Consider the following 24,940-nt stretch of genomic DNA (forward strand, 5'->3'; position numbering starts at 1 on the left):
AAAATAGCAGACTGACGGAGCGGGTAGATGGGAAGCAACACTCTTTGCCAAATTTTTAAGAGAGAAGAAAATTAGTATATTGTACTGATTATTACTTTGTTCAATTTAACTGATAATTCAAAATTGCAATATTGGCCTACTATTATCGAAATTGTTCTAAAGACACGACCAAAAGAAGACCAAATAAGGTTTGGACCTTCTACAAAATACACTCAAAAGCAGTGGTTCTTAAATTTTTGGAGTACCGTACCCCACCAGTTTCATATGCGCAATCACCGAACCCTCCTTGTTGTATCGTCCACAATGACAAAATCCGATCGTGAATCCTATGAGTCGGGTGTGTGTCTTTACCTCCGCGGAAGTCCTGAGACTGAATTACCGAACCTCTTGGTTTCGATGGAGCCCACTGTTCTAAGCTCTTTTGATTTTCTACTTTTTATTCGTGTCGGCATCTAAGGGGAATTTGATTGGTGTCCAGTGAAGTTTTAGGGAACGACCATCAGCTTAATTGTTAATTTTTTACCAGACTGTCGCAAACACAAACTCACACGCATATATATATATATATATATATATATATATATATATATATATATATATATATATAAATAAATATATATATATATATATATATATTTATATATATATATATATATATATATATATATATATATATATATATATATATATATATATATATATATATATATATATATATATATATATATATATATATGGGGGGCGCCAAACTGAAAGTTCGCCCCGGGCGCCGGGAGGGATCGCTACGCCTCTGGGTCATGTGATGAAATCTAACAACACTGTACACAAGCTATAATAAATAATGATAAAAAGGAATAAGCAGTATATATATTTTTAATAAAAAGTGGTGCAAAAAAGTCAGGAGCAATGAAAATGCTGTCGTAATAATGGACACAACTTTCAATTAAAAGATATTTAGACCAGTTAACTCCCTCCACACTTTAGCAAGAAAGATGAATGTTGATAGCCTTGTGAGTTAGAGTTAGCGGTACAGCTTGAACTATAGTTAATATAAGCAACCATTGTTGAAACACGTGTCAAATAAATGTTGGCGTTCAACAACAAATCTGGTTCCTACCATTCTGTTTGTTTTCGGCTGGCCAGGTAGGCTGCTATCTTGTCTTGTCCTTTCACGAGTTCCAGATTCTTCTTCAGCAACGGGTAGTTGTCTGTTATTTCCAAGAGCGAGTTCATTGTGCCTGTGTTCAGATCTAAGGCTAAGATATCAGCTAAAGTGATGCTGTCTCCCACAAAGTAGCCTGTCCCGTTCTTTTTGAGATTTGCCTCGAGAAACCCCAAGTATCTTGGAGCATCTTCCTCTTTGAACTTCTTGATGCCCTCGTTCTTTTTCGCCGTATCGTTTGTATGGAACATCAAATCGATCGCCTTTGTGAAGTAGTCGTTGTACAACTGAACCAGTTCATCAATTTTGAAATTTTCCAAATTGTTCTTCCCGTAGAAGTTGAACTCGCGAGCTAAGAACGAGGAGATAGCGATGCTCTCAGCAAACATGACGCCGTCGACTTCTAAGGCAGGTGCCTGGCCGTAGGGAGTTGACGGTTTAAATTTAGGCCAATCTTCCATGGAAAAACGGACGTCTTCGTATTTTTTACCTCCGGCTGCCAAAAGAAGTCGAGCTAATTCTGCCCTGCCCTTGCCGTCAAAGTAAAGAAGTCGAATTTTTGCATTGGCCATGATTTCTAATCTGTAAAAAGTAAAATTGAAAAGTTACAGTTTTCTTAATTAACATGTGTCAATAAGCTTAAAGGAACTAGGCCTTAAACAAAGAACGACACGGCAATATTTTATTTAGATAAACGCAACGAGGAGTCTGAGTCCCCGATGCATGGAAGTATTTTCCTTTAAGTACCCTAACTTAGATATACACAGATAAATTATTGAAATGTTTTAATTAAGAAGTTGGTTTTTTTTTCTGGAGCCTACCCCCCCCCCCCCCCCATGCTGTAAAAAGTACAAATGTTTAAAAAATTATAGTTTTGTAAACATGCGCCAATAAGCTTAAAAGGAACTGGGCCTTAAATAAAGAACGACACGGCAATATTTTATTTAGATAGACGCAACGAGGAGTCTTCTGTAGAGTCCCCGATGCATGGAAATATTTTCCTTTAAGTACCCTAACTTAGATATACACAGATAAATTATTGAAATGTTTTAATTAAGAAGTTGTTTTTTTTTTCTGGAGCCTACCCCCCCCCCCCCCCCCCCCCCCCATGCTGTAAAAAGTACAAATGTTTAAAAAATTATAGTTTTGTAAACTTGCGCCAATAAGCTTAAAGGAACTGGGCCTTAAATAAAGAACGACACGGCAAAATTTTATTTACATAAACGCAACATGGGGTCTTCTGTAGAAGATAATTGTTGACCAATGGAATCAGTCGCCCTGAAACTAGTACGCTAATCACTAAATATGTGACAGACGCCCCCTTTTTACTTTTGTACCACCGCCCCATTTAATACAGTGTTCAGCAGTTAAAATCTACGGCCTATTTTACAAGCGTTTTGCATTAAACTAGTCTAGACTGATGACGTGATAAAGATATATAAACTGGTCATGGGCTTTTAAATTTTTTTTAATGGATCTAGATAAAAGAAGAAAAATAAATTCATGTAATAATAATTGAAATTTTTGTAATTATTGACGGTAATTGTAAGTAAACATGCTGATAAAAAAAAAAATTAAAAAAAACTAGTTAACACGAGACACTGACTTTTAACACAAAAATGCATATATCTACATAATAATTAAGTTAGTAAGGTGTTTAAAACCATCGCTCTGTCGGTAATTGTTAAGCACTATTCATTATAGTCACTAATTAGTCAGTAATCCAATATCCGAACGTTCCCTTTAAGCGAACAGTAGTAACGTTGACACTATAGTAACGTGACAAAGCATTTTTTTAAATTGTTATATTTTGAATATATTTATATTAGTACATACAGCCTACCAAAATTGCAGCTTAAAGTTGTGTTTAAAATTAAAGTCAGTCGAATGAAGAATTAACATGAGAATATTGAGATTAAAAAACACCAGCGAATACTTACTTAAGCTTTACTTACACGACGCTCAGTGACTCTGGTAGACGCGTCTCTAGTCTTGGGTGTCTATAAATGGGAAGTAACTCGGGGTTCTCCGAATTTGTCGCTAGCGAATGGCGAGCTGTTGCGTTAAACTGGTTGGAGAGGAGTGGGGAGGCTGAAAAATCTCAGGTGATTCAAACCCCACCACACCTGAGTTAAAATAAACAAGGAAACCCACAGGACCAAAGCCAGGATAATTTTATTTAGCTGGTTGAGTTAGTCCCCTTGCATCTAAAACATGTCGTTGATCTGTTCCCGATTACGGTCAATGCCACAACCCTAACTATATAAGTGATACCGGTAGGGGAAGAAACCTTGGTCTACTGCACAATGTTGCTCTGATAATGACATTACTAGTGACATTAAATGATGCTTTATCAGTGACATTATTAGTGACATTATCCGTTGCATTATTAGTGACATTATTAAGGACATTATTGGTGACTTAATTAGTGGCATTATTAGTGACCTTATTGGTGACATTATAAGTGACATTATCAGTCACATTATTATTGATACTATTAGTGACATTATTAGTGACATTGCTAGTGGCATTAGTATTGACATTGTTAGTAACATTATTGTGACATTGTTAGCGGCATTATTTATTGTATTATTAGTTTTATTGTTAGTGGCATTATTAATGACATTATTAGTGGCACGAGTATTGACATTGTTAGTGGCATTATTACTTCAAGTGTGCAGACGTACACACTAATATGTTAGCAAATGATATCCTGGATAAAACCTCAACCTTCTGGCAAAAGCTAGTTTTAAAGTTAGTGAGTAGAAGTATTATGTGCAGGATAAGGGCTCAGCTTAAAGTGGGGGTTTATTATTAGGGTTTGGTTTAGTGTTAGGGTTGGTATTTGTGTCATGCTTAAAGCTGATTTCTTTCTACTAACTACATAGTGTAGGCTGTATGACTCATTGACGAGTGCAGATAGCTGATTCAGTTCTAGTTACTAATGCCACATGCAGGCCAATGTATGACTCATTGACGAGTGCAAATAGCTGATTTAGACGAAATCATAACGCGCAATCTGTCACATTAATAATGTTTGATTTATTTATTACTCATGTCATAGAAAATCTAGTCTGGAAGATACATTATATTCATAAGTACATCCCTGTTCCATAGATTTTCCAAGAGGAAGGCGGTTCTGAGCCTCTAAGCACTCTCTGCCACCTTATGTATATTATATATATATATATATATATATATATATATATATATATATATATATATATATATATATATATATATATATATATATATATATATATATTTACTTAAAATATATTTTTATGGTCATTATTAGCCTAAAAATATAACCACAGAATCAAATGTCGCATTACATCTCAATAAGGCGCCTCCTTTCGCTGGGTCAGATAATCTGCGATCCTGTGATTTCCTCTGACCAGTTGAAGGTTCCTCTTCAGCAACGGATAGTTGTTGTTGATGTCAACAAACGTAGCTAGGGAACCCGTCTCTAGATCCAACAACACGATATCGGCCAGGGTTATGCCGTCACCAACAAAGTACCCGGTGTCATTGTTTCTCAGACTCCGTTCTAGAAAACCCAGCAGCTTTGGACTCTCCGTTTCTTTACAGTATTTGATGCCAGCATTCTTGGCGTCTTCGTCCTCCGTGTAAAACCAAAAGCGAATCACCGTGTTGAAAAAATCCCCGTACAAATGAACAATTTCGTCAATTTTAAAATGCTCCATGTTGTTTTTACCGTAGAAATTAAATTCCCGAGCTAAGAACTTGTATATGGCAATACTTAATCCGAACCTAACCCCGTCGACTTCCAAAACTGGAACTTGACCGTACGGTGTTGTGGGCTTGATGCGTGGCCATTCTTCCATCGTGTAACGGACGTCGTCATATTCTTTTCCAGCCGCGGCTAGAAGAAGTCGAGCTATTTCTGCTCGTCCTCTGAAGTCAAAGTAAATCAGCCGAAGTTTCGCATCGGCCATAACTTCTAGACTGCTAGAGTGTAGAATACAAATAAATAATAAATCTAGCTGTTAGGGAGATTATAATAAAAAAAATGAAACGGATGTAGCTGGCTATTGTGTGAGAATATGGAATTAAATATGGAATTAAAGTAGCATATTACATCTATGCAGGTAATGAAGAAGTGGTAGAATCTTGTAATTTCGGCGTGGTCCTCCTGGGGAACGATCGCTTAGGGGTCGTCCATAAATGACGTCACACTCGTAGGGAGGAGGGAGGGTCCGTAATTTTGTGACGGTGTGTAATGAGGGGGAAAGGGGGGGGGGGTCAGATGGTGTGACGTCACTTTTTTGCATTATAAAAAAGCAATGTTAGAAAACGAGTTTTTTCCGTTATTTCTCGTTTTAGAAAACGGTTTTAATAAATTGTAATAGGAATTGATCAAAATACTCTATGTTGACAGAGTTCTGACAAGATTTTGGAAAAATATCGATGTTTTAAGAAAAATTGAACAGCAATTTTGAGAGGGGGGGGGGGGTGTTGGCTGAGGTGTAAAAATCGTCCAAAAAAGCGTGACGTCATTTATGGATGACCCCTTACCAACCCGAAAGTCATGGGTTCAGAACCTGGGCTTATTAGATTGTACTTTGCCTGAAATGTTCTACACATCCGAACCAGGTGGTGCGATTCACCGGCACTATGATAAGAATCAAAAGCCTGGCGTTTTACATTTATCTAGAAGACTATGTCGTTTCTTATAAAACCGCCAACAGAGTTTAAACCTATCGTATAGCATGCGGTGTTTGTACTTTCGGTATCGCCCGTAGGGCCCGTGTTTAGAATTGAATTCACTGTCACCGAAACGGTTAGCATTACGGTTCGTATCGTGACAAACGGACAGTCCACAAAATGGACCATAGTTAAGTTATTGTTACTGAACCTTAACACGTCATGTAGACACTCTAACTAGCGATAATGTAAAAACTGCAATTTAACAAGTTAATTAAAAATGTACATGATTGAAGTCAGCAAACACAAACACTTACGTTTTCTAGGTCCCTCGGTGGCACGCTGTCCCAGAAAGTCTGTCCTATATTCCAAACTAAGCTCTCTAAGCCCTAAAGCCTATAAGCGTTATGTTTACCGTCGCAAGTTTTTAATAACTGTATTATAAACACGGTAAGTAAAACCTCACTACCGAGACGTCGCACGCTCTCCCACTTATCGGAGGCTAGAGCTCTACGCTTGTCTCTTTGTATAAACAATGGCAATAAAAGTTTTTGTTTTTTACTGAATCTTTTCAATTAAAAATAAACCTACCTCTAATGTAGTAGATTATCATTAATCTGGTTTAAACATATTCAGTGGCGTCGCTAGGTCGGGTGTCACCCGTTGCGGCACCTATTGGCGTCACCCCCTTTGCCATACAGGCATTTTCCTACTATACATTTTCCAGTATTTTGTCGTGGTGTCAGCCCCCCCCCCCTAAATGGTGTCGCCTGGTGCGATCCGCACCCCTCCCCCACCGCCTCGCGACGCCTCTGAACAAATTAAACGTATTCTACAGCTCTTTTACTTTAAACCAGTAACCGTAAATTACAGATATTTGGAATTTCAATAAAACCGTTTTTTGCAATTATTGTTATTTTAATTATTTTTAGTTTAAAAAACATATTTTTGACTGAAATTACTTTTTAAAAAATAATATACAATTTTAGATTTTATTCGTACATTGCAATAGCTCTTTAAAAAACGCGATAAGTAGTAATAAACATGTGCTACTTCTGCAAAAACACGTGGTGCTTCATGTGACCACGTGTAAGACATTGCTACATGACGTATATTTTAACAACTAGACAATTGTTTATAATTACAGTTGATTTTAAAGAAAACAAACCCATACATTTCTTTTCTCTACATCAGTAACATTCAAAACGTATTACGAATGCATATAGTTATCACAAATGCAATTATCGTCTCTTGTTTGGGTTAATTAACCATATCCTTGCTAAATTGAGTCAGAACATGGTATTGTTGACTTAATAATGGAGATTATCTTTCATAAGGTTTTAAGTAGACCAACATTTAGAGTTTATTTTAAAACAACCATTTCAATGATTCATTGTGGCAGTGTTTATTTATTTTAGATGACAAGACACGACATGTTGAACCAAATTTATTTCAACGTACAAAAAGCTATTACAATTCTATAATGTTTAATACAGTAGTAATCTAAAAATACATTGTTTTTTTTTTAATGCGGAGTTATCGGCCGTGTTGCCATGTGACGCGCTATCCCAGGAATAGATCGGACCATCTCTATGTTTTTCTGCAAAAGTGGATACGCCTCAGTGACGTTCAGAAACTCGGCTAGCATTCCAGTGACCGCGTCAAACACTGCGACGTCTGCCAGTGTCATTCTGTCTCCCACGAAAAATCCCGTGCCAGATTTTTGTAGATTTCCTTCCAAAAACCCCAACAACCGCGGGCCCGTTTCTTCGATGAGTTTTTTCCTTTCTGCTGCTCTTACGTCATCCGTCTTTGGGTAGAAAATGTTCGACACACACGCGGCGAAATAATCTTCAATCAAATGAATAATTTCGTCGATTTTAAAATTTTCTAAATTATTTTTCCCACTGAAACCGAACTCGCGAGCCAGGAAGGAATTGATGGCCAAACTTTGAACGAATTTGGCACCATTTACTTCCAACATTGGTATCTGGCCATAGGGTGTTGACGGCTTGAACTTGAGCCATTCTTCGTCCGTCATACGAATGTCTTCATACGTCTGCTCCGCGGCAGCCAGCAGAAGTCGAGCTACTTCTGCTCGGCCCTTGTTGCGGAAGTAGAAGAGCTTCAGTTCTAGGTTAGACATGGTGGATCTGGAATTATTGGGGAAAAAACAACAACAGATCAAAACATAATTTCGAGATGTTTGATAACAGTTTATGCTCTTGTAAAATAAGAATCCTAATGTTTACAAGTATATTGGCGTCGAAAAGCGAATTGAAATACACGTAACTAAATTGGCTGGATACGTTCGTAAACAAAAGACAAAGATGGACGTGCTTAAATTTAGCTCTAATTATTTGTAATAAAATATCGTGAAACACATTTACCCCCCCCCCTTTTCCCCCTGTCTTCACCAGAAGTCAGACCCATCCACCCCAAAAACGACGGCACATATTAAAATATCTATGAGTATGTACGTAGAGGGGAGGAGCGAAGAGGGGTGTTGAAGGGTAGCACCCCACCACCCTCTCATTATCATCATTTCCTGTTCGTGCCCAAGAAACATGGGGCAGATGAAGTAGAGCTCATCTGCTTCAGGGGCCTCGACATATGAAGCGATAGCATGATCAGCACTATGCCCAGCCACCTTTGTTTCCCTAACGTGAGTTAGGTACCCATCAAGGCTGGGTGGACTCAACTGGGTTCCACTGATTTGAACCCTGATTCGAACTCGAGACTCTCAGGTTAGCAGTCTAGCTCTACCGCTAGCCCCCCATCCCCCCACCCCGCCCCCTACTTGTAAAATAAAACAATGTTCGCCCCTTGTTACGCATTGTATCTTCTTGCCAATTGGTAACAAAATAAAATACACTTTCTTTTGTGTTTGTTTCCTTATATATGTAATTGTATCTATTGAAGACACTGGCAAAAATATTAACTTTGAAAGCGTTTATTGTAAAAAAAAAAATTCACTTTTATCGGGTCTAACGGACAGGACATTAATAATGATAGCTGAATTGCTAAATAACCATCTTGTTAGCTAGCTAAACCTGTTTCTTTTTTTAACTAGCTATAAAAGAACATGATATCCTGAAGTAACCCAATGAGGTCACACGATTCTGGCGTCGACACGCTACTCAGAGATCGTGGAATGTGACTTCACTTGAGTCTTGACCTAGTTGCAGAGTCACTGACGCGAGAAGTGGAGCCAAACCAGGCTTCAGTGTAGGGCCTAGTCATATATATATATATATATATATATATATATATATATATATATATATATATATATATATATATATATATATATATATATATATATATTCTCTACTTTCCTTGCTATCATTTTAAATAAGGAACATTCACCAAATAAGTGCCAAGGGGTCGCTCGCCCCACTTCCACCCCGCTCCAACTACGCCATTATTTGTCTTTTCTGTTTCGTCTATAATTTAGTTTATACAAACAACAAAATCAGAAATTTCCATTCGCTTCCTTCTAATGGAAAAAAAAAATATTGCGAGACTTCATTCAGTTTAGAAAATAGAAAGACGTAACAAACAGTTGAAAGTAGAAATGTCCAAGTAAGAAATGGTTAAAAGTAGAAATGTCCACGTCACAAGTAACAAAAGGTATAAAACTCCATGCAACTTACCACGTGTACACCAGATAGCGAGATACAGCTGGTGCGGCCGTCAACGAGAAACACGCCGACCTGCCTCGGTACACACCAGTCTTTGCACTGGTTCAAGGTTACCCAAGCACGCCATGCCTTACTTTCTGCCCACCCTCGTGATATGTTCTGATAGCTGGCATGTTTCATCATTTCTTCCTTTTTAAAAATATGCGGACGGACTAGAAGTCGGTGGAATGATGTAGGGATCTTGCAGTGCTAGGTGGACCGGAATGCACTCGGAACTCTTTGCATTTTTAGGGCCCCAAAATCCTTTATTTAGCTATAAACGTATGTTAAGTCTTTCCTAAAGGAAAACGGGAAATGTATTTGTTAAAATTCCTCGAATAATATAATATGGTGCTCACACATTCAGATATTCTAACAGACAATTAGCTTTAGACTTAACCTATTACAACGCTAAACCAATAGTGGCGTATTGGCTTTAGACTTTACGTTTTAGAACGCTAAACCAATGGTATCCAAAAAAAATGTAAATGCAATGTTTATATTGGCTGAACCAGTTTCATAAATCTTCCGTGAAGGTTATTAAATCCACCCCTCCCCCGTCATTTGGGCGGGGGATAATGTAGTGACAAACGGCATATAGATCGGGGGTGGGGGGGCGGATAGTTAATGATAAGGGCAATGTCCTGCTCGCGTATTTATAAACTATTCAAAGCACATTTTGTAAATTCATCTAATTATCAACTTTCCATAGATTTGTATACAAAAGATCACTGAATAAAACCAGTCAAAAAAGTTTGACAAACAGTTTATCCACTGTTTGCGTTGTAAGATCGGCGCCAGGGTCCCCCCCCCCTTTCACCATGAAGTACTAGCCATACAAGACACCTATTCGAGTGTTTATCTGCTAACTCCAGCGGTACAAAAATAGACCAAGGTTTTTTAAGATACCCTTGGCTGTCTCTTGGGCACTTTAGACGTAGTTTATATAGGCTACATTCTAAGGATAAGACTATATCAAAACTGCATAATTCACATTATATATATATATATATATATATATATATATATATATATATATATATATATATATATATATATATATATATATATATATTTCTTTTTGTATAGACACATCAGTTTTTGACATCAATTTGCACCTTTGTCAAATAAAAAAAAAAATCAAACCCTATAAAAACAAGGATAATCTTTTTAATAACAGTAATTTTCTATGCATGGGGTAACCCAGACATTAGCCATAGATAAACTGTCTAGTTATCGAATTAACTGTATAATACACCACGCCCCGTGGTTGTTGGATAGTGTAGTGAATTTGTTAGAAATCAGTCAATTGTGCTTAGTAGGGCAAGAAGAAAAATTCATATCTTAATAAATAGTTGTTATTATAGCATGAAAATTGGATGAACTATTAGGCCAAGCTTGATCTTTAATTAGAATATCTTAGTGTTAGTTAGGAGCAATCCGATATTATTGAAATCTACTTTAATTAGGTGTATTTGATTATATGTTTACAATATTTGCATGCTTGAAGTATTATTGTTGAAGAACAACTTATTGATGTTTATTGTAATTGGTATCATTGTAAAGGGAATTGTCTGTGGTTTCAGAGGATAAGCTTATTAGAATTTTAGGAGATCGCGTTAAGTTTTTATATAGGGTTATTTGGGGTCGGTTAGCACAAAAGCGGGGGAAATTTTCACAGGTAAGCGTTAGAATTCGTGCCAAGAGCAAGGTGTCATCCGAGACGCTCGCGGGTGGGGTATATAAGCCGGTGCGTTAGCCTTAGAGGGGATGGAGAAACGACGGCCCTAGCCAGTAATTTATGCAGCACACGTATTGGCGCTATAGTCTTGTTAGATGCGCGCTACACAGACAATTCCCGCTCAAGAAAGATAGTCAAATAAAGATTTGCAGAAGACGGCTTATTCTTCATTCTTGATCGTCTGTGACTGTGACTGAGAGTGAGAAATAGAAGAGAAGAAGAACGTTACAATTGATAGAAGCAAGAATATTACAATAGAACAGTACATTTGAGAGTAGTAAAAACGTTACATTTGGTGGCAGCGAAAGAAACGATCTTTAACACGCAACCAGAGAGACTGACAGCAGGCCAGTTAATACAGAGGACAAACATGGCAGAGATTGAACTACAGGCTCAAATAAGAAACTTGCAAGAAACGATTAAAGAACTCAGAATCGCTAGACAAGATGAGCGACCATTAAGTATGAACCAGGCGTTACCACAATACGACGGGTCAGCGCCATTTCAAGTGTTTTGGAACAAATTTCAAGCAATATCTCGCATTAACAGCTGGAATGAAGATAGACAGCTACTGCATCTACCAGCTTGTTTGGAGGGGAGTGCGGCCAACTTTGCATTTCTTGAACTCACTCAAGTTGACCGAGCAACGCTTGAAACGTTTGTCGCAGCACTGAGCGCGAGATTTGACACCAGGGTGGGGACCGCTACACATCTGACCCAGTTAGAAAATAGAAAGATGTCAGCAAGGGAAACAACCGCTGAATATACGTCCGATGTGAAACGACTGACGGCCATGGCTTTCCCGTCAGCTGACCAAGCAACTAAATCAACAGTTGCACTGCGCTATTTTCTCAAGGGGCTACAAGATCCTCACCTCGCGGGTATCATTGCAGCCCAGCGCCCAGTTAGCACAGATGAGGCCAGAAACATTCTGGACGAATACCTCAGTGCTAGAGACAGCACAACAAAAACAAAAATGTGTTCGGTGCAGGAGCAGAGCCAGATAGATAGCCTACAGCAGGAGGTGAAAAGACTACAAGAAATGGTCAGTAATCAACGTAGGCCCAGCGACTCGGGATGCTACACTTGTGGGGGCAGACATTTGGCTAGGAATTGCCCAAGAAATAGTAGATTTCAAGAAATGAACCAACGTCGGCCAACTAATAGAAACAATTATCAAGCCCGGCCGACCCAAGCTACAGCCAGAATCAATGAAGTTCAACAGAGTGTGGCAGGCAACTCAAACGACGAAAATTCTTTAAACTTCTAAAGGCCGCGCCAAGCAATAAAGAAATGGGCGTGGCCAGAGAGACAACGGTTTCAATCCGAAGTGCTACTCATGGGTTTTCGGTATTGGTGTCGGTGACAGTAGCAAATAATTCTATGATGTTTTTGGTAGACACGGGCGCTGCTGTCACTGTCATGTCCACAAGAGCCTTCAACAAGTTACCACAAGCCAGTAGAAACAAACTTCAACCTATGGACAAGAAGGTCACACTGCAATCTGCAGGGGGTGACAGAATAAACTGTCTAGGCACATGTACAGTAGATATGAGAGCAGGATGTGTTGTCACAAAGTGGACAACAGTCATTGCTGACATTGAGGAAGATGGTTTCCTAGGAATGGACTTCTTGATGCGACATGACTTTCAATTTTCGGCTAAGAATGGCTTATTCCTAAATGGCAGAAGGGTTCCAACACAGACCAGAGGCACAGAGAAGGTGTATAAAGTACAAGTGGCAACCAGAACTATAGTTCCTGCAGGGGGATATGCCCTGATCCAAGGCCGAGTTGGTGCAAAAGAAAAAGAAACAACAAGTCATGAAATGGCACTCATCGAAGAAGCTCCACACGTCAGCGAGGTTTATGGACTTCAGCTGCCAGACACTTGTGTTAGGGTTGAGTCAAATATGTCAACCCCGTTCCTCATCATGAATCCTACAAGCCTGGATGTGACGGTGAACAAGGGTGCACACATCGCTAACATCCAGTTTGATGCTGAACTGATCCCATGTTCCCAATCGAAACCCTCATACAACACATATCCCCAGAGCAATAAGCCGTCAGCGAATCAAAGCCAGGCTTGTTCGGCGACACCCAGATTACAAGCAGAGCGACCGCCTAGAATCTCCAACGAACTCCAAGTCAAACTCCAGGACTTGCTTCGCAGAACAGTGACAACTGCAAACCTAAACGACGACCAGGCTGAAAGATTGAGGAAGTTGTTGTACCAGCATCATCAAGTTTTTTCTGCAACAAACACAGATTTAGGGCGCACACGTATCTTAAAGCATGAAATAGATACTGGAGACCATCCACCAATAAAAATTCAAACAAGAAGAGTGCCCAAAGCTTTCCAGCCGTACGAAGACCAACTTATCCAGCAACTGTTAGATGCCGATGTCATTAGACCATCAAACAGCCCGTGGAATTTGCCCGCAGTGTTCTGCAGAAAAAAATCAGGTGAATGGCGAATCTGTTTCGACGCCAGAGCTATAAACAAAATTACCAAAAAGGACGCTTTCCCCTTACCACGCATTGATGAGTGTCTCGACCAACTGGCAGGTACTAAGTTCTACAGCACACTGGACTTGAACCAGGCATATTTCCAAGTTGAACTGGATGAATTTTCAAAAGAAAAAGCATCGTTTTCCACTCCCAGTGGACATTGGTCCTACCAAGTTCTACCAATGGGACTGGCAAACAGTGTGGCTACTTTTTGTCGACTGATAACAGAGGTGTTCAAAGGAATTCTGTTCAAAAAGGTCATCGCTTATTTAGATGACATTCTGGTACCTGGGACTTCGTTCGAGCAAAGCATCGACAACCTCAACGAAGTGTTCTCTAGATTGTTTTCCGCTGGATTAAAGCTGAAACCAGAAAAATGTGAACTGCTGCAAAAAGAGGTTAACTTTCTAGGGTTCACCCTGACAGAAAATGGTATCAAAACAAACAAAGACAAGGTTGAATGTATTGTCAACTGGAATCGTCCTCAATGTGTGACAGATGTTAGAGCTTTTCTTGGCATCACCGGATTTTACCGGAAGTGGATTCGAAATTATTCATCAATAGCGGCACCGTTAAACCGACTCTTGGAGAAAAACAGTAACTTTGAATGGACACCCGACTGTCAAGATGCTTTTGAAACATTAAAGCAAAAGTTAACTTCAGACGAGATATTGGCGTTTCCCAGGGACGAGGGCATGTTTATTCTGGACACCGATGCAAGCGGAACAGGTGTCGGGGCTGTATTAAGTCAACTACAATGGGATGAGAACTTACAGCAGGAAATCGAACGACCTATTGCATATGCAAGCCGGTCCCTCAGTAAGGCTGAACGCAAGTATTGTGTGACTAGACGGGAACTGTTGGCAGCAGTCGCCTTTACAACTCACTTCAAGCACTTTTTACTTGGTCAAAAGTTTTTACTAAGGACAGACCATTCTTCTCTACGGTGGCTCTTTTCATTTAAAGATCCTAGTGACCAACTTGCTAGATGGTTGGAGATACTGAGCCAGTACAACTTTGACATTGAACATCGAAAAGGGAAAAACCATGCCAACGCCGACGCCCTGTCCAGATCTCAACCAACAGCCTGTTCACAATACGACAAAGACAAACAATTAAAAGATCTGCCGTGTGGGGGTTGTACCTTCTGCACACGTCACCATCGACAGTGGTCCAGTTTCTACAAATTAGATGACGTAGTTCCACTAAACTCACACATGACACATAGAGTCACGCCGGTTGCAGCAATCTTAAAAACTTCTAGCACCGATCAGCCACAGACTCAGTTCTCTTGGCGAGAGGGTTTACAGTTCTCCCAGCAGGAAATTCAGAAGGCTCAAAAGGATGATAATGTTTTGAAGAAGTGTATTACCTGGGTGCAGAACGAGCAGAGACCTGAACAGAGGGAGTTAACCGCAGAAGGCCGGGAACTCCGCTATTACTGGCTGAATTTTAACAGACTGACACTTGCAGATGGCATATTATGCTGGAAGTGGGTGACAAAAGAACGGAAGACAGAACTAAAGGTGATAGTGCCACATCTCCTAATGTCTAAGGTTCTAGAAAAGTGTCACGATGACAAGGGTGCTGGACATTTCGGCATTCAAAACACCTTATCAAGGGTACAACAACAGTTTTTTTGGTTCAGAATGAAACATGAAGTTACAAACTGGGTGAACTGCTGTGAGAGATGCCAGATTAGAAAACCGCCAACTAAGAAGCCTAAAGCACCACTGCTACCATTCTATTCTAACACTCCTATGGAAGAAATTTGTATGGACATTGCAGGACCATTCCCTGTCTCAAATCGAGGGAATAGGTACATCTTGGTGGTTATATGCAAATTTACGAGATTCGCTGAGTGCTATGCCATACCGGACACAAGTGCCTCTACGGTAGCAGATAAAGTGGTCAATGAATTTATGGCTCGATATGGTATCCCATGGAACATCTTAACAGACCAGGGAACTAATTTTGAATCAACACTTTTGCATGAAGTATGTCGCCTGTTGGAGATAAAGAAAAAAAAGACAAGCAGCTACAGACCTCAAACAAATGGTCTAGTCGAAAACATGAACAAAACAATTACACGGATGATAGCTGCGTACATTAATAGCAACCAAACAACATGGTGCTCCCATTTACCATGGATTATGGCAGCCTACAGATCACACAGGCACCCAAGCACCGGCTACTCTCCCAATTACTTAATGTTTGGCAGAGAGTGCAACACGCCTGCACATCTGGCATTCGGAACACCATCTCCTATACAGGAGGAAGGCACGCCATCCGAATACGTCCATCAACTAGACCGTCAACTCAGACAGGCATACGAGCATGCACGCCAACAACTCAAGTCGACTGGTGAGAGAAACAAAAGAGACTACGATCTCAACATCATCTACAATAACTACAATGTTGGAGATGTAGTGTTGTGTCTGGAGGAGGCGAGGAAAGTAGGCGTGAGTAGGAAGCTTGCTCCCAGACACTGGAAAGGTCCATACGTCATAAGAAGAAAACTAAGTGACCTTCTCTTTGAGATAGAGAACAAGGACAAAAAGACAAAAGTCGTGCACCACGACAAATTAAAACCATTTCACCAACGGGAACCAACGAAATGGATCGTTGACTTACAACTCAAACTTCATCACGATGGTGGTTCACCTCCACTGTCGGAATACTCAACGGACGATGAGACGGGCGACGAAGGTCAAGACACAGAGAATCAGCTGTCGGAGAGAGGAAATGATCACGGGGCTGATGAAACAAGCCCAAAACTAACTATTACTACACACAACGACGCAAGGGAAAATACAAGACCCCGACGAGAAATCAAACGACCTCGTCGACTGTTGGATTAACAAAATAGAGCCTGTTAAATTGATAAGTATAGACTGTGTTCTGGATTATTTGGATACCGTGTGAATTCTTAAAATAGTGTTTTGGATTATTAGGATACCGTGTGAATTCTTAAAATAGTGTTCTAAATTACTTAAATATCGTGTGAATTCTTAAATAATGATCTGGATTATTAAGATACCTTGTGAATTTTTTAAAATCGGGTGTTTTCATTACATTCCTGGATGTGAATGTATTGCAACAAAATGTAAGTAGATACTTTAACTTTGTGCTAGGACCAATATAGAAGATTTAGAACCATTACAATTATGCTCATGGTTCGGTCTGTGAACATACCACAGGAACATTGAAATTATAAGATGTACAGATCTAACCAGAAGGAACGTAGACATTACAAATGCAAAACAAGACTGTATAATAACTTCATGTTAATCGATATTACAATGGAGCCAGTTTCTGATTGTTTTTTTGTTTAATTTGAACATTATGTTGCCTTTTGATAATTATAATGGATGTTTATGATGTATCACATTTATGAAGATGTGATTTAAGATGTTGAATATACAAAACCTTTAATAAATTAAATCAATTTTGAGGACAAAATTCTTAACTTTGGTAGGGTCAAATGTAGTGAATTTGTTAGAAATCAGTCAATTGTGCTTAGTAGGGCAAGAAGAAAAATTCATATCTTAATAAATAGTTGTTATTCTAGCATGAAAATTGGATGAACTATTAGGCCAAGCTTGATCTTTAATTAGAATATCTTAGTGTTAGTTAGGAGCAATCCGATATTATTGAAATCTACTTTAATTAGGTGTATTTGATTATATGTTTACAATATTTGCATGCTTGAAGTATTATTGTTGAAGAACAACTTATTGATGTTTATTGTAATTGGTATCATTGTAAAGGGAATTGTCTGTGGTTTCAGAGGATAAGCTTATTAGAATTTTAGGAGATCGCGTTAAGTTTTTATATAGGGTTATTTGGGGTCGGTTAGCACAAAAGCGGGGGAAATTTTCACAGGTAAGCGTTAGAATTCGTGCCAAGAGCAAGGTGTCATCCGAGACGCTCGCGGGTGGGGTATATAAGCCGGTGCGTTAGCCTTAGAGGGGATGGAGAAACGACGGCCCTAGCCAGTAATTTATGCAGCACACGTATTGGCGCTATAGTCTTGTTAGATGCGCGCTACACAGACAATTCCCGCTCAAGAAAGATAGTCAAATAAAGATTTGCAGAAGACGGCTTATTCTTCATTCTTGATCGTCTGTGACTGTGACTGAGAGTGAGAAATAGAAGAGAAGAAGAACGTTACAATTGATAGAAGCAAGAATATTACAATAGAACAGTACATTTGAGAGTAGTAAAAACGTTACAATAGCTTATATTCACCCCCCCCCCCCCCCCCGCTCGTTTTCACATTAGAGTTTTAAAAGGTCAACGAGTCTACACGAACACGTGATGTTGGGAATGTTAATGTCATTATCTCTGTGCTGGGGAAAAAAAAGCAAACGGATAATTAAACATAATTAAGTTAGTTCGTTAACTAAATTGTGCTGAAGAAACATTTTATGATATTGTGTGAAACTTTTAGATAAGTTCCTCTTTAGACTAACCGATTCATTGGGCGCTCTACAGTTCGGCCTCTTCGTCTCAGAGATTCTAACATACGAGAATTTTAAAAATATTATACTGAAAATTATGTTGATTTTAACGTTTGAGGATCAGTTTCTCCCAGGCATCTCTTCGGGGGGGGGGGCTGAGCTCGAAGAAAGTCTACCGCCCCCCCCCCCTCCTACTCCCTCCCCGGAACGAAATAGAATTTATTATAGAAAACATACTTTTACCAGTGTCCACCCCCCCCCGGAAAATTTTTCCGCCCCCCCCCGGAAGAATCAAGTGCCCCCCCCCTCTCCCGGAGAAAAAAGTCTGGATAAAACACTACACGTGATTGTCTACCCACAGGATGCTGTAACCGGCCCAGGGTCGCTGACAAGCTACGCCTATGCGAATGACGACGGCGCAGGCCGGGATGCCCGGATGTGTATATGGTACAACACCGGCAATGACACGACTGGGGCTCTGTCGAGGTCCAAAAAGATCGCAAATACGGCGTCAAAGGTAAGATTTTCCCTTGCTGCGGGGGTTAAAGTAAATTAATAACGCCAGTTGCAAAATAAAAAAAAAATAATAAAAAACGGGAGCTGAAAATACCGGCAAAGTAAGAATTTTTAAGTGATCTGATTTAGTGTGTAAACCAAGATCTTCACTTTAAAAGTACGCCCCAACTTTAGCCCCCCCTCCGCCCGTCCACCCCACAACCTATGAACCCACACAACATCTGAACCCATACATACTTAGAACCCCAGAAGCACATTTTGCCCCATCACTTTTGTGCACTCGCCACTTTTAAACTCCCAACACTTTTAAACCTACTCCAAGCAACTTTATGCATAGCTTCTAAGGCTACACAGCTCCTAAACCCACCCACTTAACCCCACATTTTCTGACCCCACACAACTTCTAACCCACACATTTTCTGAACCCACACAACTTCTAACCCACATTTTCTAAACCCACACAACTTCTAACCTACACATTTTCTGAACCCACACAACTTCTAACCCACATTTTCTAAACCCACACAACTTCTAACCTACACATTTTCTGAACCCACACAACTTCTAACCCATACATTTTCTGACCCCACACAACTTCTAACCCACACATTTTCTGACCCCACACAATTTCTAACCCACACATTTTCCCACACCCGAACAGCTTCTCGGCACCGACTTGTACCACTACCACAGCAAGATCATGATGAAGGACGCCAGGGACGGGGGCAGGTTCGTCTGGCACCAAGACTACGGCTACTGGTACAGCTTCGGCTACCTGTTCCCGGACATGCTGACCGTCTTCATGGCACTCGACCCGTGCGGCAGGGAGAACGGCTGTCTGCAGGTGATCCGTGGCTCACACAGGTGTGGGAGGATTGACCACAGCGTTGTGGGCGACCAGGTGAGTGGGGTACGGAGTGTGGGGGTGGGGGTGTGAGGGTGGGAGTGTGATGGTGGGGGTGTGAGGGTGGGGGTGTGAGGGTGGGGATGTGAGGGTGGGGGTGTGAGGGTGGAAGTGTGGGGGTGGGGGTGGGGGTGTGAGGGTGGGGGTGTGAGGGTGGGAGTGTGATGGTGGGGGTGTGAGGGTGGGGGTTTGTGAGGGTGGGGGTGGGGGGGGGGGGGGGTTGAGAGTTATTAGTTGTCAATTACCTTGTAAAAACTTAAAACCGATTTATAGTATCAAAGGTAATACTTACTCTAACTACATTCTAGTTTACTTTTAGGTCAGCACAGTAGGTGTATGATGGGATGGGTGGCTTAGCGGTAGAGCGCTAGACTGCTAACTTAAAAGTCTCGAGTTCGAATCCAGGTTTAAGTCAGTAGAACGCCATGAGTCCACCCAGCTCTGATGGGTACCGAACTCACGTTACGGAAAAAAAAAAGCGGCTAGACGGTGCTGACCATACTATCCCTTCATATGCCGAGGCAACAGAAGCAGGTGAACTCAACTTCATTTTCAGGGTACAGCAGGTGTTTATGGAATAATTAGAAACTGTAATGATTTTACTTATAGGAAAAAAATGTTTCTCAAAGTTCAAGCTAACTGCGGTTAACGGACCTGAAATGCTGATAGTTAAGATGTATCCTTTTGATAACGATCACCATAAAAAAAAGCGCAACGGAAAAGCGCAACGGAAAAAAATGAATCTTTGATTTATCAATAACATTAAAAAATCCACTTTGTGTGGTAGTTAGGGTTAATATTTCTTCTCTTCTGGCAACCATAACAGTACAATTTTTGTGACCGAAAAAGTGGCCAGATTTTTTAAAAAGCTACATCCAAATTTAAAATCTAGAAAGTCGCTGACCTCGAGCGAGTCGCCCAACTGGAGAAAAGACTGGAGACCCTACACGTGGAGCTGAAGGCTGGCGACGCCATCTTCTTCCACAGCAACCTCCTGCACTCCAGCAGTAGCAACACCAGCGAACAGCGGCGCTGGGCCATCGCCTCTGCTTACAACAGCGTCCACAACGTCCCGGACAAAGACGAGGTCATTTGAAGTTTATTCTTATGAGGAGTTAGAGGCGTAGCGACTCTTCCCGGCGCCCGGGGACAAACTTTCAATTTGACGCCCCCTCCCCTCAAACTTTCGATTTGACGCCCCCCTCCCCTCAAACTTTCGATTTGCACCCCCCCTCCCCCTCAAACTATTTATCATGCAAAATGCAGCTAAAATAACATTTTAATTTGGTTTCACAACCCATTTTGGTGCCCCCTAAGGTCGGCGCCCGGGGACATATGTACCCCCCCCCCATCGCTACGCCTCTGTGAGGAGTCCACTTGCAAAAAAACGCTAAGTCACTTCTGGTTGTTTTGGGGGACATTTTTTTCATTTTTTTTTTTTTTTTTGTTAACTGTTCTAAGGATTTTCAAAATTGTACTAGATCTATAACATAATTTATTTTAAAGTATAACTTTTAGAACAAAAGTTAGTATAACTGCTTTAATTGCCACTTAATTAAGAAGGCTATCAGAGTAACTCATTTTTTTTTTCAAAAAAGGGACTTAGCAGGTTTTGCAAGTGGCCTCCATTTTGTTAAATTCGAACGTATTTTAGATTATGTGATTATATTATGGGATGCTGTGATCGAAAGGATAGTATACGATTGTCTAGAGCTAATGAGAAAGTCTCGTTCGGAACTTGTTGGAGTCTGTATGACTAATGAGCAAAAGGTTGGGCCTCTACTAACTGTAGATTGAAGCGCGAGTTTACGATGGCAAAGAAAAAAAAAGTTTTAGGTTCGTTGTTCAAGTTAGTATGACCATCTAGCTCTGATGGGTACTTGACTTGACTCTGTAGAACATTCATGTGTCTTTCAGCTCTGATGGTGTCTGACTCGTCTGTAGATATACCGTGTCACTGCTACCTTCAGTTCTGTGCACTTCATGACATTAAAATATAACGCATGTTTTAGTCATCACCTCAATGGAATTACAAAGGAAATGAGGAATAGCGTGGGAAAATAAACCCTTGCAATTCTGTCAATTACGGTGTGATCTACTGCAACTATACCGTAATGCGTTATCTTTAAATTGTCGTCATGGACTCGATGGTCTTTTAAAATGTAAATTCATACAAAAGGGGAGGTAAGGGGTTCAGACTTTTTGTCTGTGTCTACCTGAAGATGGAATGTGGCGGTTGTTAGGAAATGTGACTTAGCAAATACTTTTTCTAAGAGAAAAAAAACGGGGAGGAGGGGAGGGGGGGGGGGGTAATGTTATAGACCATTATGAACTTTTTTTGTGATGTGTCACATTAGAGGAGCAGTATTTGTTATCATCTTCAAATATTGCATAACCTTTACATCATGATGAACGTGCCCTAATGTTGTCTTTGTACTGATCAGATGGTCGGCAAACAGTGCCGGGGACCTATCCAGCAGTTGGACAACGAAGCTGTCGTTAAGACTGGAGTCAACAGAGACTTGAGCGGAAAGGAGGTCAAGGTCAAGAGGGGCGCCATGTTCGAGTTCGAGACTTTCTTCCCGGCGTAATGGAAAGAAAAAAAAAGAAGAAATAATATTAACAAGGGAGGTCACTGTTGAATTGTTTGTTTTACATTTATAATCTCCCTTTTTGCAACGCTCTGACACTTTTTTGTTGCAATTTGAATTACAATGACATAGATAAACTGCCTAGATGTGATTATTTTATGTCGAGCTTTAAGATCACATATAGATGAATTATATTACTTGTAAATGTTTCTCTATTCGCTTTAAGAAATTAGTCTTTTTTTCACCATTTCAAGGATTATTTCCCTTATTAAATATTTAGTGTGGTTTGTTGTGATGTGTCTTTCAATCAATCATCTTTCACAATGTGAAATAAAGGCCGATCTGGATGATGTCTAGGACAGGGGTCGGCAACCTGCGGCTCGCGAGCCGCATGCGGCTCTTTTGATATCAAGATGCGGCTCTCCAGCTCCTTGCACAAATACTAATAATCTTAATAAAAAAAAAAATATTTGAAATAAAAAAAATGTTAGTGGCTCTTTCAAACCAGGGAAATTTTGAACATTGTAACTTTTGGCCCTTCTGCTTCAAAAGGTTGCCGACCCCTGGTCTAGGAGGATTGTCGCCCCCTCCCCTACCATTACAAAGTTTGAAATTGTTTTTGGGGAAAAAACCTAAGGCAATCGATAGTCAACAAATTTCTTGATCTGCCTATGTGATGTCCTGTAAGTAAAAATTCACAAACTGCCTTAGCCATAACCAGTTTATCCCTTTCCTTAACCTGTGTAATACACTGGTCTGCAGGTTAGTTAACAGGCAAGGCTGGACAAAAAGTTTCTCTTAATGTCCTTGATCAATCTAACTTTTAGGATTAGGCCTAACTCTTTAAAGAGAGGTAACTCAGTTTAAATACTTTTGCTGAATTTGTTTATCAACTGTTATTAACAACTAGAAATTACCTATTATCTAATATTTAATAAAACCTAATTATGTTCATTTAGGTTCTGTTGATTTTTTTCAAAAATATGTCTTTGTATATATCTTGCACTTGTATGTACAATATGACAAATACAAAGTCAGATTTGTATACAAAGGCTAACATTTTTTTGAATGAGATTTCAACAAGACATTGAACCCATCCTCCCAGAGAGCTTCAACTTAGAAACAAGTTAAGTAATTCAGAGTAAGAGCTTAATTAAACTACAATAACTTCAACAGTTACAAAAAAAAACATCAGTTACAGTAAATTCAATACAGAACAAGAAACAGGGCAATGTTTATAAAAAGATCTTTTATTCTGATTAAATATAAAAAAAGATTGAAAATAACTTTTAGCATAAGTAAGCTAAATTATATTTTTAAAATGTATTATACACTGGAACAACACACCGTTCCATGAAAGTATTACAGTAACAAAATAATCTTCTGATTGGTTCGTTGGACTCAATTCCCTATTCAAATAGCAACATATTACATAATCAAGGCTAATATTTACCTACTTCATAAATAAATTGTTACGTTTTCATCATGTCTTTTTAAAAAATTCTGGTCACATGAAAGTGTACTACGAAAGTTATCACATAACACATTATGAAAGAAAGTTCATTTAATAGTAAGATTATGTTGGCTCCTTTAAAATATTTTGTGCTAAAATTTTAATGGATGGAATACTGGTAAATTGTAGAATCACACAAACACTCTCACACACAATGAAGAGATAATTAATGATAAAAGCTTATCTAGTGGTTCTCACACTTGGCTTACAATTTTTAAACTGCTGCAACTATAACATTTCAATATTTCAAAATGACATGATGGACTAATTGCTGATCACCATAAAAAATAGGAGCATGTTTTAGCATGAAATCTGTTTCTTAGCAACATTAAATAAAATAGTTTAAAAAATAAAGTACTTTCTGATGGAGATTAGAAACATGAAACTGACATTTTTCAAGTATTATAAAAAAAATTAAAAAATAAAACATTTATTTTTATTTATTTTAAATTTACTCTTATCAAAACTTTTAGCACAAATTTTGTTACAACAGGATTTTTTTAACACAATAAGAAAAAAAATCTCTTCACCCTGTAACTTTAATATACCAATGTAGCCTATACCTGCCAGTTCAGATCAATTCTGCATTTCTGTACATTGTTATAATATAACAAACCAGACCTCCAAACTCACAAAGTATGGTTATAAAATTGTTGGAGGGATTAGCATTATTGCAGGATTTATGATACTACTGTTTGGGTCATGGGGAGTAGGAAAGGGGTCAAGGTTAGGGTCTATTTTCTTATAGCTTTAAGAAAGGGGATTATTTATGATTGAATGCACCTGAACAGGAATTGTGGTTGGGGGTCTGACTTGTTGGTGTTTAGGGGTGGGGGATTTAAACATATGCAGCATAGCATACATGCTAGATTGCTTTAAAAAAAATTAAATACCTAAAAATATTAATTTAAATTATAGTAATTTCATAAAATCAAAGTGGAGTATTGCAATATTGCTATATGGGTTTCTAATGGGTTTTTTTGTGACATGAAATTATAAAGCATGGGAAGGGGGGGGGGTGTAAAATTTTATAACATCAATCACAGATGACCCTGCCAGAGAAACATTAAACAAAATTGGTGAACTCAAACCAACTAGCAATCAGCAGTTGGGGAATATTAATTTTTTGTAGTTACTGTAGTAGGTAGGTTTTTAAGGTCCATTGATTTTAACAATCAATGTTAATGTCA

At 39.4% G+C, this 24,940-nt stretch overlaps 4 protein-coding genes across 5 annotated transcripts; 1 reads left to right on the forward strand and 3 right to left on the reverse strand.

Annotated features, from left to right (window-relative positions):
* Window positions 1-964: 964 nt before the first annotated feature.
* LOC131940724 (S-crystallin SL11-like) lies at window positions 965-3,219 on the reverse strand. 2 transcript variants are annotated; one of them, XM_059299490.1, is made up of 2 exons: window positions 3,118-3,216; window positions 965-1,744 (listed from the first exon to the last, which is right to left on the reverse strand). In XM_059299490.1, the coding sequence occupies exon 2, from the start codon at window positions 1,732-1,734 to the stop codon at window positions 1,114-1,116; it is 621 nt and encodes a 206-aa protein (XP_059155473.1). In that variant the 5' UTR covers window positions 1,735-1,744; window positions 3,118-3,216; the 3' UTR covers window positions 965-1,113. The 2 variants fall into 2 exon arrangements, with proteins under 2 accessions (XP_059155473.1, XP_059155474.1); XM_059299491.1 differs by having other exon boundaries at window positions 967-1,744; window positions 3,103-3,219.
* Window positions 3,220-4,470: 1,251 nt separating this feature from the next.
* LOC131940727 (glutathione S-transferase 4) lies at window positions 4,471-6,237 on the reverse strand. Its single transcript, XM_059299494.1, has 2 exons — window positions 6,148-6,237; window positions 4,471-5,131 (listed from the first exon to the last, which is right to left on the reverse strand). The coding sequence occupies exon 2, from the start codon at window positions 5,119-5,121 to the stop codon at window positions 4,501-4,503; it is 621 nt and encodes a 206-aa protein (XP_059155477.1). The 5' UTR covers window positions 5,122-5,131; window positions 6,148-6,237; the 3' UTR covers window positions 4,471-4,500.
* Window positions 6,238-7,221: 984 nt separating this feature from the next.
* LOC131940728 (glutathione S-transferase 4) lies at window positions 7,222-9,609 on the reverse strand. The gene is made up of 2 exons (XM_059299495.1): window positions 9,487-9,609; window positions 7,222-7,983 (listed from the first exon to the last, which is right to left on the reverse strand). Exon 2 carries the CDS (start codon window positions 7,974-7,976, stop codon window positions 7,356-7,358), a length of 621 nt encoding a protein of 206 aa, XP_059155478.1. The 5' UTR covers window positions 7,977-7,983; window positions 9,487-9,609; the 3' UTR covers window positions 7,222-7,355.
* LOC131940722 (L-proline trans-4-hydroxylase) lies at window positions 9,476-23,191 on the forward strand. Its single transcript, XM_059299487.1, has 5 exons — window positions 9,476-9,583; window positions 18,588-18,743; window positions 19,404-19,643; window positions 20,539-20,733; window positions 22,091-23,191. Exons 1-5 carry the CDS (start codon window positions 9,476-9,478, stop codon window positions 22,235-22,237), a joined length of 846 nt encoding a protein of 281 aa, XP_059155470.1. The 3' UTR covers window positions 22,238-23,191.
* Window positions 23,192-24,940: the final 1,749 nt, after the last annotated feature.

This window comes from Physella acuta, unplaced genomic scaffold (genome assembly GCF_028476545.2).
Source record: "Physella acuta isolate Inbredline_101_S28 unplaced genomic scaffold, ASM2847654v3 ptg000327l, whole genome shotgun sequence".
In the NCBI taxonomy this organism is placed as follows: Eukaryota; Metazoa; Mollusca; class Gastropoda; family Physidae; genus Physella; species Physella acuta.

Bases quoted from the DNA above. Each gene is read 5' to 3' on its own strand.
- LOC131940727 (XM_059299494.1), bottom strand. From the start codon at position 5,121: ATGGCCGATGCGAAACTTCGGCTGATTTACTTTGACTTCAGAGGACGA.
- LOC131940724 (XM_059299490.1), bottom strand. From the start codon at position 1,734: ATGGCCAATGCAAAAATTCGACTTCTTTACTTTGACGGCAAGGGCAGG.
- LOC131940722 (XM_059299487.1), top strand. From the start codon at position 9,476: ATGCAACTTACCACGTGTACACCAGATAGCGAGATACAGCTGGTGCGG. The intron at 18,744-19,403 runs GTAAGATTTTCC...ACACCCGAACAG, and splicing joins TCGCAAATACGGCGTCAAAG to CTTCTCGGCACCGACTTGTA. The intron at 19,644-20,538 runs GTGAGTGGGGTA...TTTAAAATCTAG, and splicing joins ACAGCGTTGTGGGCGACCAG to AAAGTCGCTGACCTCGAGCG.
- LOC131940728 (XM_059299495.1), bottom strand. From the start codon at position 7,976: ATGTCTAACCTAGAACTGAAGCTCTTCTACTTCCGCAACAAGGGCCGA.